At 46.6% G+C, this 19,260-nt stretch overlaps 1 protein-coding gene across 4 annotated transcripts in view; it reads left to right on the top strand.

Moving 5' to 3' along the window:
• The window catches only part of BCL11A (BCL11 transcription factor A), a 75,416-nt gene extending 69,164 nt beyond the window's left edge, over positions 1–6,252 (top strand). For all 4 annotated transcript variants that reach the window (XM_054061874.1, XM_054061873.1, XM_054061876.1 and 1 more), the window contains exon 4: positions 4,014–6,252. In XM_054061874.1, the coding sequence (XP_053917849.1) occupies positions 4,014–4,115 (102 nt within the window). In that variant the 3' untranslated portion in view covers positions 4,116–6,252. The remainder of the gene's footprint in view (positions 1–4,013) is intronic.
• The last annotated feature ends 13,008 nt before the right edge of the window (positions 6,253–19,260 follow it).

Below are 19,260 nucleotides of genomic sequence, written 5' to 3'. Positions count from 1 at the left end.
ATTTGTTTCTGGTCTTTGTTAAGTTCTATTGGAAAAACCACTGTCTGTGTTTTTTTGGCAGTTGTCTGCATTATCCTGTTCATACACCCATTTTGTCCCTTTATTGAAAAAATAAAAAAAAAACCTTAAAGTACACAGTGTCAGCTTCTCGTGTCCTCATTTGACACATGCTGTAGATGGCTTCCAGCGGCAGGCTGTAGGAGAAGGTCCCGCGCAGGGGCATTTTGGAGTGTGTGCTCCGAACCCCGAGGAGCGCCCATCGCCCAGCTTGTCCTTAAATAAGCCGCCTCTGCCAAGGAAGAAGATTTTTGGGTTAATGAGTTAGCTTGCCGGCCAGTGGAAAGCGTTCGCAGTCTGGACCTGTAGTTTTGGGTTTTTTTCCCCCTGTTTTAGTCAAGGACTAAGCTGTGATACACCCTTCCCCCCACTCCTCTAGCAACCGGTGGCATCTCTGGCTTACGGTTAGTGGCCTTGGTCTGTGACAGGGACTTCCCAGTTTGGCAGTGTTGTGGCAGAAGTGGTCAGCTAAAACAGCTCTACAGCCCCCTCTGCCCCCCGAGAGTCCTCCATCCCAGGCTGGTTTTGGGGGTTCGAGGTGAAATCAGCAGCTGGCATACGCGGGCACATGGGCAGGAGCTGATTTCTCTTGAGGAGGTAGATGCTGCAGCTTCGGAATCGCACCGACTGCAGCCCAGAGCTCCCAGCACCACTCCCGGCTGTAGAGTGGAGCTGGGAGCTCCCCTCCCTTTTCCCGTGGACTTTTTTTTTGGTGGGAATCACAGGTTTATGAAACGTTTTATGTGCATTGTCTTTAAAATCCGGACTCCAGTTCAGGTCCTCCCCGTCTCCCCCTTAGGGGTCTGTATATGTTGTCAGTTTGACAAATACTGCATGTTGCAGCATCTCTTTACTTTATTAAAGCACATACTGCTGTGATACTGTCTCTTGCTGTTCCTACTGTAATGGATTTAATACTTTTTTTTTCTTTTCGTTTTTTTTTGATTTCTGTAAAACCTTCTAGTTTTTCTGTCGTCTTCTTGTGATGGCATCATTTGTTGCCTGTATTTTGCCCAGCACCTTCTGAGGGGGAAATTTGGGGTTGGGAAAAAATACAAAAATATATATATGTAAGGAAAAAATAATTATTCCTTTCCTAAAAGATAAAAACAAAAGCTCTGTTTTTATTGAGTATAGAAGGAATGAAGGTTGCATTGTTTGGATTAGCAGGATGAGCGTGAAAGGAGGCTGAAAAAGTTACCCCGAACTGCCCTCCCCTTTGAGAGGCTGGTACCCCCTTGCTGTCACTGAGGCGGAGGCGGATTCCCTGCCACAGTGGGAGCCATGTGGATGTGGGCGCTGTTGGGAGACCTCTAGTAGAGAAGGTAGCATCCGGTCCTGGCGCTGTGGGGTTGGGGTGAAAGGAATGGACTCGGTGACTGTCCCCTGGAGTGCTGGTGTACACAGGGATGCACAGAGTGCTTTGCAGCTGCCTTGACAACATGACTCTTGATCCCGTGCCATGAAGTGCCCGTGCAGAGTTTGGTCTCTCCCTTTCCCCACTCTTTTTATTGCTGGCTGGTAGCACCGCGGTTGAGACGTTGTCTACAGGACTTGCTTTTGCTGGTCTGACTGGGGTTGAGCATAGCTGGCTGTCTTTTGGAGCGAGTGCTGTAGCCTTTGTTTGTCCTGTGGTGGTCATTGTTCTACCACCTTTCTCTATACAATGTTTTACATGTGAAGTAATCATATATACCGGTACATATACAGACTTTGGTATACAGATCTATATACAGGTGCATCTCTAGGTAGATCTGGGCTCCATGCGCTGCTATAAGATCAACAGATGGAAAGCATACAAAGATTTATTATTTTGTTTTTAAATTGTGCAGTGATGCCTTTGATTTGCAGGTTTCAGAGAGCTCAATTTTCCAGGTGTCAGAGAGCTAAATAAGGCCGCTGGTTGCTGCATTGCTCTGTGCATATGGGGCTGGGGCAGTGGTTTGGAGGAGCTTCAGGAGAAGCATCTTCTGCTGTAGGAGAAGTAGTCTGAGCTGGCTGGTGAGAGTGTAGCTTGTGAATGACAGTGTGCTGTCACCTCAACACCAAAACAGAATTTGCTGATGTGATGTTTTTCTGCAACTGGCAATGAGTTAACAGTGTGATAAACCCATTGAAGTCTGTTGGGTTGGGGCATGGATATCTTAAGACCCCGTCATGTGCTCTCTAGTTGCCTTGGCATCTTGCGCATGCGTGACCCCTGCTCCCTAGAAACTTTTCTATTCTCTATGTCTATTTCTCTCCATGCAAAAATATGTCTATAAATAAGAGCAATATTTGGTTAATAGTGTCTCTATTGTTAAAATCTTAAAACCCGTCAACTTTTGAGGAGGAACATGTTTTTATGGCACAGCCCCCTTTGCTGTTAGTGTTTAATCTCTTCCAAATTGAATGATTAATGTGATGAAGGCGCCGAAACAGTATAGAGAATTTAGACTACAGATGTTTCATATTTATTATGTTTCCAAGGCCTGAGATAAATACAGGAATACGTGATGCCATGTCTTTGCTTGACATTCAGGAGGCTTTGGCATATCTGATGAGATACAGTTTCAGGGTTTATCTAAGTGTAGAGTTTGTACAAAAAAAGAAAAGAGATACCAGCCACTCTTTTAGTTCCCTCCCTTTTTTTTTCTTCGTCCCATAAATGTTTAGCACCATTTTCGGTGGGAGGGTGGCAAATCATACTATTGAGCAGGAGAGTGATACTGCCCAGCGGGCTCTTTGCTAGAGTTGCTGGAGAGCCACCAGCCCTTGAGCCCAGATGCTTGGCTGCTGGTTTCGAAAAAGCTGCAGGCATCCAGGTGTGGAGTCCATTCCCCACCAAGGGGACACCCCCTGGTTTCGTTCCCCTTGGTGGGAGGTATGGTTTGCAGAAGCATCGTGTTGGTGCAGCTCTTGGCCAGGATGGCTGTGGTGTTCTTGGCTCCCTTGGAAGTCTCAGCCTGCTTTAACATCAACCTGAAGAGTGTTGGGCTCAGACAGCAGCAGCAACAAGCCCTCCCTGGAGGGAAATCGGGCACATGCTCTTGACTTCAGAGGAGCCACTCCAGTTTACACCTGGTGAAGATCTAGGCTAGGAGCTACTTATTTAGTCTTGATGGCAGCTCACGCATAGCCCTTCAGCCATTCTCTTTAAGTATTAGTAAAGCAACTTCCATAGAAACTGGCACCCTGATTGAACGTGCAGAGGTGGATTTTGAGGGGTATGTTGATGATGCGCCGACCTTGCTGCTGCCACCACTTGCAGTGTAGCCCTTAGCCTGCCATTTGGGGTAGTGTGGTGTTTGGTGACTGGAGCAGCAGCCTGCAGCCACTCTTGTTCTCCCCGTGAGTAGATCTGGGACTCTCTGAGTGCCCTGTCCCATGCTGCTGAAGTTGATGGCGAGTCGCCTGCATGCTTTGCTGGGCGCGGACTGGGGCTTTGCAGCTCAAGCTTTGCTGCTGCAGTGTGTGCTTTCATGCCATGTGATATCCAACGTGTAGTGAGTTGTGGAGAATCCTCTATGAACCACCTGCTGTGTGGCGTGTTAACAATGCTGATGACTTTAAGAAGGTCTTCAGCACCCAGACACAGTATGGGTGCTGGGGGAAACCCCTGAGGTTTTGGGAAAGAATAGGAGGAAATTTTCAGACAGACTGGCTCGGTCCTTGCCCAGACAGAGCTGCTGGCACAGCACAGGTTTCACAGTAAGACCCAGAGGCTTTTCCTCCTAAGTGATCCGTGTGGTTCCTGTGCAGTGCTGAGCAATGCTGGATGTGAGTGTGTGGCCTGAGAGGAGGAAAGGCTTCATCCTACCATATCCCTTTGTGACAGTCGGGTGTCCTATTTGTTAAAGAAAAAAAAAAAAAACAAAAAACAACCCTCCCCCCCCAAAAAAAGTAAGATAAGAGAATAACTCGCACCGTGGGCCATGTCACACCTGTTCTCTCCTCTGTCCCCATGCTCTCTGTAGGTTCGGCGTACCCCCCAAGCTGGCGTGGTGCCCAGGGAGCCCCGGACGTCTGGCAGTTTTCGGATGGAAGTTCAAGAGCACTTAAATTCTGAAAGGAGGTGAAGCTGGGGCAAGCGGCTGGCGGCGTCTCAGCATCTGGAGGTGGCCTCTGACCTGCTGGCTCTGCCGCATCCCTGGGAGAGCCTGAGAAGTCACCCGCTGAAGGCAGCGCTCCCCGGGCTCCTCCTGTCTGCAAGACTATCGTATTTATATTTTGTAATAAGAGTACAACACTTCTTTGGGGTTGTTTTTCTTTTTGTTTGTTTCTTTTTTATTTTCTAAAAACAAAAAAAGCAAACCCACCCACAAGGTCAAGGGCTTTTCGATGGCTTCGACCGGCTCCTTATCCCCTCGGAAAAGACTGTCTTGCTCACGTGGACAACCTGGCCTGTTGGTTATCTCCATGACGTGCCATTTCTCGGAAGGCACATCTGATGTGACGAATTATAAATAAAACAAAACACAGTGTAGGTCTGTGGGTGGGTGGGAAATTGCCATAATAAATGTTGGAGCTTTAGGTTTTGTTTGCTCTGTCTTTAATTTTTAATGCTAACAAGGGCCAGGCGGCTGATATGACTTTGTATTACCATATCGGCTGCAGAAAAACAAGTACTGAGTTTACAGAGAGAAAGCTGGGGCTGGTGTATGCGTGAGGGGCTGCCAGTGGGCAGATAGTTCCTGCCGAGCTCGACCAGGCATTGAGCCTACGGCCACAGCACCCCAAGTCAGGGCAAGCCCCCATTAGTGGTCAGTGATGCTGAAGCGTGGTGGGCCTGCCAGCTCTCCTCTGTTACCCGCCTCCTTGATGAATGCTGGCTGTCGTATTACATTTGTACTGTTAAACTACATACTTTTGGGGATATTGGGATCCATGTTTTCCCTTAATGTCTGTCCAAGGAGAAGTGAGGCCAGCTGGCAGGTTTCAGGAGGAGTGACAGTCTTGCTACGGAGATGGTGTCAATACCAGGGGATGCAGAGCCCTGCCCCAAGGCAGGGTACTGAGGGGAGCTGCTATCAGGTTGGCATCCTGGTGTCTCCTGCTGAACGCTCCAGCCCTTGCACAGCTTTCCCTCTTGTCAGTGATGCTTGTCCCTTGCTGAGAGCTGAGCACCCACACAAAGAGTTTGCTGTTTTGGGGCCCAAGAGCTTTGCTGAACAGAAGATGGGTTAAGTGTGTGCTTGTGTCCTGTCTCCGATGGGATTTATAGGCTGTAGCTACTCATGCCTGTGCCGACAAGCAGGGCTGGACCTTATTTGGTGAAAGAAACCAGCTGGGTAGCGAGCAGAGTCACTAGCTGGCCGTGTTGAGCTGCCAGGACACCCGCTGCTGGTTGCAATGGGATGGAGCCGAGTTGTGGGGCAGGGGCCAGCTGATTTATTTGCTTCATATATTAGCTGCAATATGACTTCTGGTTTTATTCATCTCCTTAAAACCTGAGCGAGACATCCAGTGGGGGCGACTCCTGAAGAAACTGCCATAAGGAAAATGATGTTGCCTTTTCAGTGGGTGGGGCTGCTCTTTTGTTTTTTAAAAACCCAGGCTGTGATTCTCATGTTGGCCAGGGCATAGCACAAGCACAGACACTTTTGTACCTTAAAGCTTGGCAAGGGGCTGGGATGGGCAGCAGAAGCACCTCCACGCACAGCTGTAGGGTCAAGCCAGGAGCCTGGGGAGACTTGGTGCAATAGGCATGGGTTGACAGAAAGGGAGCTATTGCTGCTTCTTTTAAGATGATCTGGTCTTTGAGGTCCAATTACCCAAAAGTCTGCACACGCTTAAGCTTTTCTTATCATTAGAAGCTGTGTTTAGAAGTTTCTTCCTATCCCTGCCTGTGCTACCATGTCTGTGTCTGCTCGTAAGGGTTTTTTTTTGAATCTTGGAAGGGTGAATCCTGTTGCATTAGGCATTTTATTTCTTGTAAATGCACCATCGGTAAGGAGTTAGTGGCTCCCATTAGGTGCTGGCACCCCTGCTCCTGCCCTGGGATATCTCTGCACCAGGCAGCTGCATCAATCAGATCAGGACTAAGGGCGTTAGTAATTGCAAAGGGGGTTGCTCTGCTCTCTCCTCCAAATTGCATAACAGCAATCACCTGGTACATATCTACAGCGGGCCTGTAATGCTTATAAGGGCAGCAGGGAAGCTGCTTTATGAGTTTTTTGTTGGTTGTGTTTCTTTTCTTTCCTTCTTTCCTTCTTTCCTTCTTTCCTTCTGCTGGTTAGTTCTAGGGATGGCTTTACCCTTATTTTGTCTGAGTGCAGGCAATGCTTAGCGCATAGGTAGCTTTTGGGATAACTGGTTATGCTTTTGATGCAAAGTTTGGTGGAGCAAATGTGATATGCTCTGCTTTCTCTAGCCATAGTCCATCTCTACTCCAGCAGTTAGTATAAGGCAGCTATTTCTCCCAGGAAGAGCAGAAAATAATAAAGCAGCGATGGCTAAAGCTGCTCTGCTGAGCAGAGGAAAAGTTATCCCTATGCTTTCCTGAAGTATTGAAGGTAAAGCGAAATACTTCTTAAAATAAATATTTTTTTAATACAGGTGTTAAATCCTCTCTAACTTTTAGGACTTTAAAGCATCTGCATAGCTTGTGTTGCCTTAAAGTTACTAATATGTGTCAAGACTGTGTTGAGCACCTCTTGTGAAGTGCTGGGAGTTTCTCTTCCCTCCTGCAAGGCCTGATCCTGCTCACAGGCTCCAAGGTCCGTGTGGCTTTTACAAAGCAACGGGGCAGTCCCAGCACAAGGTTTTGGTGGAGCAATGAGTTCCACTGTCTTGTGCAACCTAGGCCATGTGTGCTTTTACTAGGGGTATCGTTAAGATCCCTTTTTGTCTGGCCAGGACTTAGCTGCTGTAAAGCCCTTTGTGGTACTTGGGTGCATGGAGCATAGCCAGCAATCGTGTTACAGCTGCTTAATGAGTTTCTGCCAGTTAACAGGAGTTGAGGGTTTCCTGCAAGGGAAAAGCTGGAGGTTGCTCCATTTTTGGTGCAAAAAGGGGCAATATTACTAGGGATTTTGTATTGAAGCATATTCCTAATGTGGCAATCTGCACATCAGAGTTAAACTAATTACATTTGGTCTTTAAAAAAAAACAAAAAGCTCCTAAACTTTTGGAGTTTTTAATAAGCAAAAGAAGAGCTCTTTTTTTTTCCCCTACTCCATGGGGCTGAGATGAGCAAGATACCTGGGAATTAGCTAGCTTAGCTTTGATTTTTTGGGTTCAAAAAGCTGCCTTCAAACTTGAAGGCCATTTGACTGTGCTGTGTTTTATTTCTAAGCATGCTTTCATGACACTAAAATGCAGCAAAGGTCAGGTCTTTTGTGAAGTCTAGCTTAAATTTTGCTTTCATAATAATATATATTTTGGATTTGCGATGCATTCAGAATGTGGGCCAGTTGAGGAGGTCACTGTCTCTCCAGAAAGGAACTGAAAACAGATTTAACAACCCCAGAAGGAGGCTTCAAGCAGCATTTCCAAACTCCCCACATTCCATTTCAACCCCAGCTTTGTGTTGGGTCCCACTAAGTCATCCATTGCACGGGTGGCAGCACTGTGGTGCTGGTGAGTGGCAACACAACTGCAAACTCCGGAATAGGGCAGAGGAAAGCACTATTCTTCTTGGGCAGCTGGAAGTTATTTTACCAACTATGCTGTTTACCCAGTACTTTAGATTTGCATCTCGCTTATTGTATTGGTGTGTGTGTTTGAGTTCTCTGGATGCTGGCAAAACCCAGGGGTGAGCGTTTACCTGCAGATTTTCGGTTGTGTGGTGAAGGATATAGCTGCCTTTCCAGGGCTCCCTGCTCTGGTATGGTATTTCATGTGATCCCACTATAAGTTACTATAGAGGAATGAGCCTAACAATCCCCTGAATGAGTGATGCCTTATTTGCTCTTTTATTTATTTATTTATTTATTTTTAATTCTCTCTCTCCTGCCTTTTTCCCATTTCAAGTGTGATTAGGCATCATCATTCAATTGGATGTTGTATCTGCTTCAAGTTGACTAAACCTTGTTTTTCCCTCCACCCCAACACCTCCTGAACCTCCTCTTCCAACAGAAGTCACCCTCTTAACACTCATCTTCTATAGAGGTCCAAATCAATTATTCCCAAGGAAAGATGGAGTTTGGGGGTTGGGGGAGGAACACAACAACAACAAAAAACCTGAAAATATGGCTCTATTCCTTAATCTCACTGGATAGAGTTACACATCTGGTAGAGGCTTGTTCGTTGTTGCTATTACTTTTATTGCGTCTTTAGTGGTGATGGAGTTCAGATGCCAGAAACAGTGGGCCCCAATTTAATTTCATCTGGCCTTCTGTAATGAGCATGATGTGATCCCTGGGAAGCACTGGTGTGGGCAGTTGCTTGCCTGCCATGGGGATGGGCAGAAGTGGTGCAGACAGACAGCTGGACAAGCAAAACCTCATGGTGAGGGGAGGGGGAGGAAGGAGAAATCTGGAAATAGGGATGGTAATAGGTGAGTGGAGATGTCTGTGCTGTGTAAGCACCAGTCAAATATGCAGTGAGAGGGATAGGTAGTTAAATGGATGAATAGATGGACAGATATCTTATCAAAACCCAGAAGCAAGTTTCTGAGGTGGATTTCCATCTTTTTTTGGTGGCCAGGGTGTGCGTGCTGTGACGCTTTCTCAGGTTGCTGTAGCCCTGATGGCTCTTCCCTGGTGATTTCCATGACCCTCTGGGTTTCCAGTGGTGATGTATAGATACTCCCACTTCTCCCCCAATGTCTGCAAATGCATGTGTCTAAGGGCTATACAGGATTCATTTATGGGCCTCCTGTTGGTGGGATATGTGCATGCAAAATGAAGGTTGTATTTGGCTTCTAATATTCAGATCTATATTCCATATTGTGTTGACCAAGAAAAACAACTCAGCCCCTGTGCTGAAGAATGTGATGGACTGATGACTTTCAGAAACATACTGTAAATCAAGGAGGCTAATAAATACTTGCTATTAATAAAATGGGGCTACTGCCTTTCAAGTTATTTTCATGTTTTACCACATCGTAAAATTTAAATGGAATGAAAAAAGCAATACCTTTGGACTTCTCCTCCTCCCCCAGCATGGTTGTTGCTAAACTTAACCTCCTCAAATGCCCAGACAAGATGAACTTTTCCTCAATGAGAAGGTCTAGATGGAGCAGTAAGACACCTGCCTGATCCCATGGAGCTGATGAGGGGCTAGCCCCAGCAAGAGTCTGCTTGGCAGGACATGTGGCATCTTGCTGGGTTGTCCCTATGAGCTGGCAGATCACCAGAGCTTGTCCAGACCAATGTATCAAAGAGCCTGCAGCTACAAGCTGTACCACCTGCACCAGTTCATGATAAACCTTTAATGCTTCACAGTTGTGAGAGAAGCTGCTCCAGGTGGTAACTGAAGGGGCAGAGCTTTCACAGGCTGCTTAACCCTTTTCATTGGCTTTTTCTGTTTACCTTGTCCATTACAACTGGTTGGGCAAAGGTGTTGGTGGTCAAAGGTGTCTGGTGAAGGACACCTGCAGGCAGCAGAAGATGAGGCTGTGAACTTGCTTCTTGAGTATCTCTAGCAGAACTGATGGCACCTATGAGGATACCACACTGGACTCTTTAGATAGCTGTGCCATTGCAAGCCTGTGATACTCTGGGCAGAGAGGGAGTAGAGAATCGAGCCCTAAATAAACCTACATTTATATTTTTTTTTCTTTATGTGAGTGTATGTCCTTTTCCTGACCTCCTTTTACAGCCGTGCATTGGCGAGCAGAGCCTCGTGGCTGTAACACTTTGGTCTCAGTTCCACAAAGGCCAAGATTGTCCCTCTGGTAGCCTTTGTCCCATGGCTCAGCTCCAGAAAAGCCCACTTGGTGGGCTGTGTGGGCTCTGCCTGCCTCACTATCCCCAAACAACCCTGCACCCCTAATTCTAATGTGGATGAAACTTACGCTTTTTTTATATTCTCCCAACAGACCTCTTCCCTGCCGCCACCCTGGCATACTCTGTGGGGGTTTGGCTTTCCATTTGGAGACTTTGGGGAGCAACATCTTTTTGGGAGCTCCTTTGCACCTGGCTGCTCTTGTTGGCTTTTTGTTGCTTAAAATCCCCCTTTTTCTCTTTTTCCCTGTCCCTGCTGAAGAGACGCTACCTTCTGCAGCAGTAGTGATTAAAGGGGAGGGGAAAAAAAGCTTATTTAAAGTAGAACCTGGCAATATAAAATAAGGTGTGGAGGTGATGAATGATCCCGGGGTATATTAAAGCAGGGGCTGGCATTTTTGACATATCTCCTACCTGTGGCGTGTTTGAGCACCTCAGAGACTGGCTGTTTTGTAATGCTGAGCATCCACCCCTGGGCTCTAATTCGGGCAAGTTTAAAAATGTCCTCTGGGATTTAGTCAAGTTGTTGCTGTTTTCCTCTTCTGAACACTCTGATGCTGCCGTATGGATGTGGGGCTGGAAAGGGATGGGAGGACAAAACCCAGCCCAGATATGCTTCTTGAGAGTGAAGGGGACAGGGGATGGGTTCACCTGTAAAATGTGGAGATTGGAAAAGCCTCCCTGGCTTTTAAACATTTTTTAAAGGCTCCTAGAAGCATATTGCCAGCGTCACTCTAAGAGGCAGCTGGGAAAAAGGGGGGGAAAAGATATTGGCTCATTGCATGTGACTAGCAGGGCAAGGACAGGGAAATTATGCATTTTTCCAGACTGGCTTATTCCCTTCTGTGTATTAAACATTATTTTAATATTAGAGTGACAATGTTTTATAATTAAGCTAAATGTAAGAGAGTGAGTACACTGGAGAGCTTGGCTCCGTGTGAAGAGGTGAGAAAGGTTTTGACCTGCTGCCTAGGATTAACCCCAGGTTGCAGCATCCTCTGCAGCTGCACTGGCAAGTACAGTGCTGGGCTCCCAGATGCCAGCACGCCCCATACCCCATACTTCGGCAAGTAAAACCTTTAACTCATAAAGGTTGTAATGTTAATACAGAAGAAAAGTGTTTTAAAAAATTACATTAGTTCACAGACATCTATTGAACTCATGAGGGGAAATCTAGCCCCTGAGAGAAAGAAACTAAAGAGCTGAGCCATAAACCAGTACGATAACATCCTTATTATAAGATGCAAATTAAGGGGCCCAATTCACTTTAAAAAAGCATTATGAGTATTTAATTTTTCTGGTGGGAATATCTCTGAAGTTGGCCTGTGTGTGGTTTTTTGCGCTGTGTACTTAAAAAAAAAAAACGAAGAAAGTCAGTCAGGCCATGAAGAAACTGCTGAAGGCAGAGTTGAGGATGCTGAGTGGTGGTCTGGGTTTCAGAAGAAGTAGCTGGTGCTTATCATGGGCAGGAGAGCATGTGTTCACACTGGATTTGGATGATGAGACGGTGGTTAAAGCCAGCAGCATCCAGCAGGTTTCTGAGGGTGTAAAACAGGCTACAAACCTGCCCTGTGGTTTATTTTATTTAAATCTTTCATCTCTACAGCACTGGGCTGGGTCCCTGCACTTCTCTGGCTGGTGGCTTAGCGCCGACACTGGTGCTCCGTGGGATAAGAAGTGCTTGGTTGAGACCCCATCTGAGATTTTCTGGGCACCTCATTCTCTGTTCTTGGTGTTGCACCCCCTTCTGGGAGGTGGCTGGGCTACTGTGATGCTACCAAGTGTTATTTGTTAGGGGTTATCATGAACACACAGTCTGGTAAAGGGATCGTGGGGCCTTTGAGTGCTTTTTTTGGACTCATATTCACACAGGGAGCGATTTGAGGCTTCATCATGTCTGCCATTTTTTTTTTTCCTGCCCATTCCTTGTTTTCTGGAGCCTTTTAAAATTATTTCATATTCCCTGCTCCCCTTACCTTGAAGTTGGAAGGAGATGTAATGGCTGCCCTTGCCTTCAACTTCACTGTTTGTCAGATGCTGGAGGTCAAAGTCTCGAGCCAGAAGAAGGATGTGGCATGCAAGGTGGGGACAGCTGAGAGGAAAATGAGAGAGCCTCTGAGTGTTTCGTGTGCTCTCCATCCAGCTTTAGGGTTGAAAGGTCAAGACTGGTTTGAAAAAGCAAAGAAAACACGGTACCCTTAATTCGCATCCTTAAAGACCAATGGACTGGTTCACCCACTCGGGTGCTGGAGCTATTGAGAGGCTGGAGTTGTCTTTTCAGATGTAGAAAATAAAATCTCTACCCTGAAAGACCGCTTTTCAGGTGGGCAACATGCAGCTTTCGGATATAATGCCCGGAGGTCAAAGGGTAAGTGAAACGTGGAGACCAGGTAAATATGTTCATCTGAAATCCAAGGACTGGATAATTTTATTTATTTTGTGGAGATGTAGAGTGCTTCTCTGGTCATGAAGATGAAACCCGGTATGGGATGGGGGCGGCTCGCTCCAGACCAACAGCTTGAGTTTGGGGTACAGGCTCCATTACCACACCAGAGCTGCTGCCTAGGGTTCAGCGTGTGGAATAATGGGGTTTTCCTGAGGGCGTGTTACTTTGTTGAGGAAAATCCCAGTCTCCAGCCGGACACCAATGGCTGAGTTTCGACTAGGTCTGAGCTATGCATTGAAATCTGTTTCTCATCACAAGGCTGCCTCCCTATTCACTTTTTGGCAATCAAATACTGTTGTTTCCAAACACTGTTTGCAAGGAATATTGCTACTTTTTAAAGCTGTATGGATGCACACAGCCAGCAAAGACCATAAAATAATGGTAGGAAATGCCCACTGTCAGGCAGTAGGCTGGCCAAACCCTTAGAAACACAGACTTCTTGCTTTGAGTTTTTTTTTTTTTTAAAAAAAAAAGAAAATAAATCCAATATATCCTTCTTTTATTTTGTTTGGGAATCATAAATTTAGCAGGTAACAGGGTTAGCGAACTGACTAGGCAGTGGTATGGGGCCATAGGTTAGTTAGGCTGAAAGTATTTATAGGGTTGCCACTCAGATGATCCCTGGGAGGGAGCTGCGCTAAGGGGGGGACTCATCACTTGTTGAACGTGTCATTAAACACCTACTGAAAAAAAGCCAACAAACCCCAGACAAAACAACCTTTTCTGATAAAGCACACCATGCCATGGTAATCCTTCCGCATATATCTATGAAAAGAGACTTTTTATGAGTTTTTTCTCCCCTCCCCATCCTGAATCCACATAGGAGCACCCAGAGCATCATATATATATACATATATATATATACACGTGGCCAAAAAACAGGTGGCTGCGGAGATAGATGGGGAATCTCACTCATCATTTACAAAATAATCTTTGTGGGAAGGCAGAGGGTAAATATCAGGATGACATAAAGCTCGTGGCCGAACTCTGGTGATGATCTCTTGGCCAGGCATGCTGGCATTTTCCATGCTATTTCCCGGCTCTCTGGGCACCCTCTAAACCTCCCCCTCCCCTTGATTTAGGAATAGGAGCCTCGTAAATCCTTCCAACCCGAATGCTTTATCAGGTCCCCCAGCTTCTCTCTGTGAAACCACGGTGTGGGTGGCAGGGGCAAACATCTGCGCAGGGGATATCCTCCTGCTCCTCTTCCTCCACAGCCTGCCGCTATCGCCTCTGGGAAGGCAGTTGTGGTTTCGTAGCTTTTTAGCTGCGAAATGAGGAAGGATGTTCTTCCTTGTGGTTTGCAATTACAGTGTAGAAAGTAACAAACGTACTTCTGCATCCCACCCCAGATTAGCTCTCCTGCAGCCAAGCTGAGATAAGGGGTGATGCATCAGAAAGCAAAACCCCGACAGTAAGTGAGTTATGAAAGTGATTGTAAAAGCTCCCTGGGAGACTAAATGTGGTTTTGTACACATGTGTAACTCCAGCAGCATTTGGAAACAGTGTTTTTACACATCACCTGGCTTAAAAATAACCCAACCAAACAAAAAAAAACCCAACAAAAAACAACAATCCCTGAGCCCCAGCCTCCCTTTGTGCAAGGGTTGCAGCAGTTGGGAACCTGATGCCCTTAAATCCAGCCTCCATCTGTAACCCTGGAAAGTCTTCAGTTTTGGGAGTGGGTGATGTATTCATGTCTTGCGCACACCCCCCTTGCACAGTAACATTTGCACCACCAACAGCCTAGAAAGTCCCTAGGATTAGCACTAGTGAAGGCCTGGCCTCTCCCAGGAGTTGGGCTGGTCCCTCACTGGGGATGCTCTGGGAGGGCTTACTTGCATGGGTATTGACAAAGCTGGGTCTGATGGCTTTAGCCTGCACAGGTGTCTCCACAAAGGGTTGTGCCTCTGAACCAAGAGACCTCCCAGACAGAATGATGTCCAATTTCTGGTTTGTCATCACTCCAGAGATGACACCTCCAGACGTCACTCCTGATACAGCTTAATGGTGGCTCCTTGAGAGCTGCTATGGGCATGGATGAAACTGGAACGTGTGCTTGAAGTGGTTCAGAATAAGTTGAGAAACAGTGAATTATTGATTTGCAAGCAGCACAAGTGCCTGGCTCGTACCTGGTTACAAGAGCTCCCTCCCAGCTGTGTGCTGACCGCAGCAGGTCAGGTGGGTGAGGACTCTGGCACACATCCAGCTGCAGAGAGGATGTTTCTGGGCACATATATTTTGAAGAGCATGGCAAGAGTTCTGCTTGGGGCCAGATGGCTTTCCAGAGGTGGTGCTTCTTGCATCTTCCTCACGTCTCATCATGAGGATGATGGAAGGTCTGATTTTTCACTTGCTCTGATAAATCCCTGAGCCCAGGGCTGGAGTGACAGAGCTGCTCAGTGCAGACCAGGGCCATCTCCATTTTGCATTCATGAGAGCTCATATTCCTCTTCTTTAAAGGAAGAGACAAAACTCTGCTTTGAGTTGCACTGGTGTCAGTTTAAGGAGGGAGAAAACAGCACTGGGACTCCTGAAAACACTTGATGCTATGTGACGACTTTTTTTTTTTTTCTTTTAAATTTCAATTTTGCTTCTTGTACTGCAGTAAGAAGGTAGAGGTGAATCCTCCCCAGGCAGGGAGGTGCAGCTGGGAATGGGATGATCTTTGCCGATGGCTCCACTCTGGATGTGGAGCTCCCCCCCGCCGGGAGCCCCTGCAGCTGGGGCCCTTCTCCCTGCGCCGTTCAGCAGGTTTCGGCATGACTCACCGGAGCCTGGGACAAGGTGCGGTGTTCTCTTCCAGGTCAGGATTTAGGTGGATTGGCAAAAGGCTGTGGGAATGCTTTTAAGGTGTCTTCTTGCATGTTTGATTTTTTTTTTTCCTCTCTCCTTTTTCTTCCCATGCAAACATTGTCAGGCTCTCCTGCTCTGCCATTGCTTAGCAAATGGGTAAGGAAGGGTTTGGACTGCTGGAGATACAATTTGGAAATGGCCTGCATTCTGCCCTGCCTCTGCTCAACACCCCCCAAAACTACTTCCCATCTCCAAAGAGGTCAATGTCTTCGGTCTCAGCTGGGGGCCACCAATGCACCCCCATTTCCTTCCTCCTCATGGGGTGCACTTGTGATGGGAACCAACCTATGTTTATATAGGAATTGCCATACTTGGAACAATAAAAACAGGAGTGATGAAGCTCCCACGTATCGTTTTAACACGTCTACGTCTTTCAAGACTCAGAGCTCCAAGGCTCATGGAGACATAAATAATAAGCAGTAATTAAAGATGCATGCACAGTACTGCTCTGAATTGCAAGAGGTTTTGCGCTAGATGGACACACGGTCGCACTAGTTGAGGTCCTTGCTGAGGGAGTTTGGGGTGGCTGTGAGGGTCTGCAGCTGAGCAGCCGCTTGCATAAGAGACACTTTGCATTCCTTTTACTATTATTATTTAATGTGCATTAGTCACTGCAGCTCCAGCTCTGCCAATGCAGGACTTACAGTCTGGCTATTGCCCATCTTGTACCACTGAACTGGCCTAACCCTGAGGTTTCTTGCCCCTTTTTTCCATTGTAATTATGTATCTGCATGGGATAGACCTGAGGGCAAACCGTCCTGGCACTCCATCAACGCTTTCCTACGTGCGCTTCTGGGAAACGGAGGGACAGCCACATGCATGACCTGTTCTTCTGGCCTCTCCTCAATCACATTGCAGCCTCAGGTGCATTTTTAGCTCATCTGAAATATTTTGGGGGTGTTTTTTCACGTTAGTGCTTCAACCTCTTCTCCTTTTTTTTCTTTCCTTCCTTTGACATGTCCAAACCATTTCATCCCATTCTTAGTATTGACATAAAAATGCAGCTGAAAAAACACTGAAGCTGTTTCAACAACTGCAGTGCTAAGAAGTAAAGTAAACGAGAAAGTAGTTATTACACCAAGAGCTTCCTCTTTAAATCAGCTGGGGGGGGAAAAGTGAGAGTACTTGGTAATTAGATTCTCTCCCTCGTACTAATTGCATTACCAATAAATCAGCTGTGAAGGTCTGTTTCTTTTTAAGTTTTCTTGAATTTAGCCTTTGTCCTAGAATCTTGGAACAACAGAGCCACAGTAAATATGGTTAACCTATAGTTAATTACTGGGGTATTTTGGCTCTGCTCTGTGGATGCTCAGCCTGTGATGGTTAACCATCGGCCTCTTGGAAACCAGCCCCTCTGCCAAACCCGGGGGGGAGATGAGCAGTGGTGAGATGAGTGTGGTGAGCCCGTCCCTCATTACTGACATTGTTTAAGTAAAAGTGCAAGAGGCTTTGTATTAAGGGATGATTTGACCACACAAGAGTCTGATGGAAAAAATTAACTTTTCCTCAACATGTATTTTCATTCTGCCCTCTCCCCCGCCTCTATTTCCAGTGTTGCTAAAAGACCAGGGAGTTTCAGCTTAGCAAATGCCTCCTATAAATTCCTTTCTCCAAATACTGTAGATTAATAATTTCAGAATCTCAGGCCCTGAATTCCTTTAAGCTCAGACTAAACCATACGTATATTGTATATTTTTTTTAGAAGAGGAGAGGATGTTTAGTTAATATATAATTATGTGCTGGGTCCGTGGGCTGCAGATCGGCATGGGGACAATCCTGTGAGCCAAGAGGGGAGGATGAAGAAAAGTCCTCCTGAAAGAGCACGGGGTGTCCCCTTTCCTTTAATTGAAGTCAGGGCAGATTTCATTCATTAAGAGGTGAACGATGAGGGCTTACCACGGAACTTCTACTGAAATCTCGTGCTGTTGAAACCTAGTAGTTGCACAACAGGTGGGGTGGCAATGCATGGCACATGGTGCTGTGCCGTGAGATTCCCGGCAAGTTTGTAACAGATCACAGCTCCCAAAACACGGGCAGTTCAGGTACACTGTTCACTTTGATGTACTGGTTCACATGCCTCAGGTTATATCCCTATGATATGTGGCCAGATGACGAAAAATCAATGCCTGTGGTTTAAAAAAAAAAAAATTCTTGGTGAACATGATGTAGATTCTGGATTGAAGGACTTCATCCTCCCCACAACTTGATTCAAGTCCATGCTTCGCAAACCTTTATTGATATCACACATGAGTTTATACTAGGTATGAAGGTAATGTAGGTATCATTGTGTTGATAATGCAGTCACCTTCAGCACAAAAAGGCAAGTATGTGTTCCCAAAACAAAACAATCCTTGGATGATTTTAATTAGGAAACTTGGGTAGGAGGGACAGTGGAGCTTGCTCTCTCTGTTAGAAGAACATCAGTGAATCTGGAGCTGCTCTGTGATGGGCGATTTCAGCACTCACTGTGACTTCATTTATGGAACAATGTCTCACAGGCTCTGCCCTAAGTGGGCAGAGGTGTCTGCAGGTCACAAGCTCCACTGACAGCCCCAGGCAGGGCCAGGGGACAGATCAGGGCCAGGGGACATCCAGTGAGCCAAGACAGGAACAGCTAAAAGATGGGGATAGAGATGGAGATGGAGAGGCTGGAAGAGATCATGGCTACATCTTCAGGATTCAGAATCTGGCCTGCTAACACTCTTAAGGCCTTCAGCTATGGCCTCCTAACCTTCTGAATGGCCTTCAGCTGTGGCCAGGCTGGCCCAGCCCCTAATTGCCCACAGGTGGGGGCTGCACAGCCATTATGAAGGTAGCTGATAAAGGCATGGGCTAAGAGCTAGTTTGGGAGTAAAGGGCTGGAGCTGAGCTTAGAAATAGGAGTAGCTGGTTGTGCTTCTGTGGTGATAAGCCTGGGTGTTTTTCAGTTTGCCTTGATGCGCTCTGGATATCATAGTGGGCTTTCTGTAGTGAGTGGGCTGCAAGTATGTTGGGGTCCCAGTAGCAGCCAGCAGTGCTGTGAGACCAGGCTTCATCTGTGGTCTGCTCTGGCCACTAAAGCCATGTGATTGCACTTGACCTGGTTTTCTTCTTTGGTTGGACCCAGGAAGGAGTGCCTGTGACCTTCGCTTGTGTTTGGCTGGCTTAGAATAACATCTTGCTGGGCTCCAAACACCTCTGGGACTCTGCAAAGTTTGTGCTCAGAAGAACCGGCTTACTACAGACATCTACCGTGCTCTGAATACTGGGGAGCAAAGCTGTGTTGCTTTGGGAGAAAACAGATGACATTGTTGCCTAGCTTATGGAATATGGAGGCTTTTACAAGGTGCTTCCTATTGTACTTCACCTCTGTACCATGCTGAGTGTTGGGTGGCTTCGACTTCATCTTGACCTGCACATCTGTGTGGCTGCTTTGTCTTGTTCCTGATGGAAAGAACGGGTTGTTTGTTGAGGAGCTGCTCTCCATGGGGCAGGTGAGTGGTGCCTCTATGCTGCTTTTTGCTGCCACTCTTTAGCATTATCTTGTCTTGATGAGGAAGCAAGAAGCCTGTCTGGGGTAAATGTGGTGTATCACATTAGAAGTGAAACAATGGATGCGTCTTCGGTATAATTGAGCTGCATGGGAAGGGCAAGCTTGTGCTAAAGCAGCATTAGTTGTCTGGCAGCTCCCTGCGTTGAGGAAGCCTTGTACTAAATCTACCTAAATTACCTTGCTCTGATCAACATCGTGTTTGACCCAACTCCACATCCAATACTTGGTTTCTCATGCACTCTGCTTCATGTGTCAAAATTCAAGGCTTGTAACCTGGCATTTATGCTGCAGTGGTACAGCTCTTTGCAAATACATATACTCTCTTGAGGATCTCCCCGTGCCCACGATATGGCATGCAGTATATATTAGACCTTTTTCCTCCATTTGTTGAGGAGGAGGGTTTAGTATGGACTATGCCTTAGATTTTTTTTTTGAATGCCTCTATGATGCCTGGCACCATAGGCTTAGCCCTTCATTAGTACAAGAGAGATATACTAAGT

The sequence above is a fragment of the Cuculus canorus genome, chromosome 3 (assembly GCF_017976375.1).
Source record: "Cuculus canorus isolate bCucCan1 chromosome 3, bCucCan1.pri, whole genome shotgun sequence".
Taxonomy (NCBI): Eukaryota; Metazoa; Chordata; class Aves; order Cuculiformes; family Cuculidae; genus Cuculus; species Cuculus canorus.
This window is presented reverse-complemented; position numbering and strand designations above follow the sequence as displayed.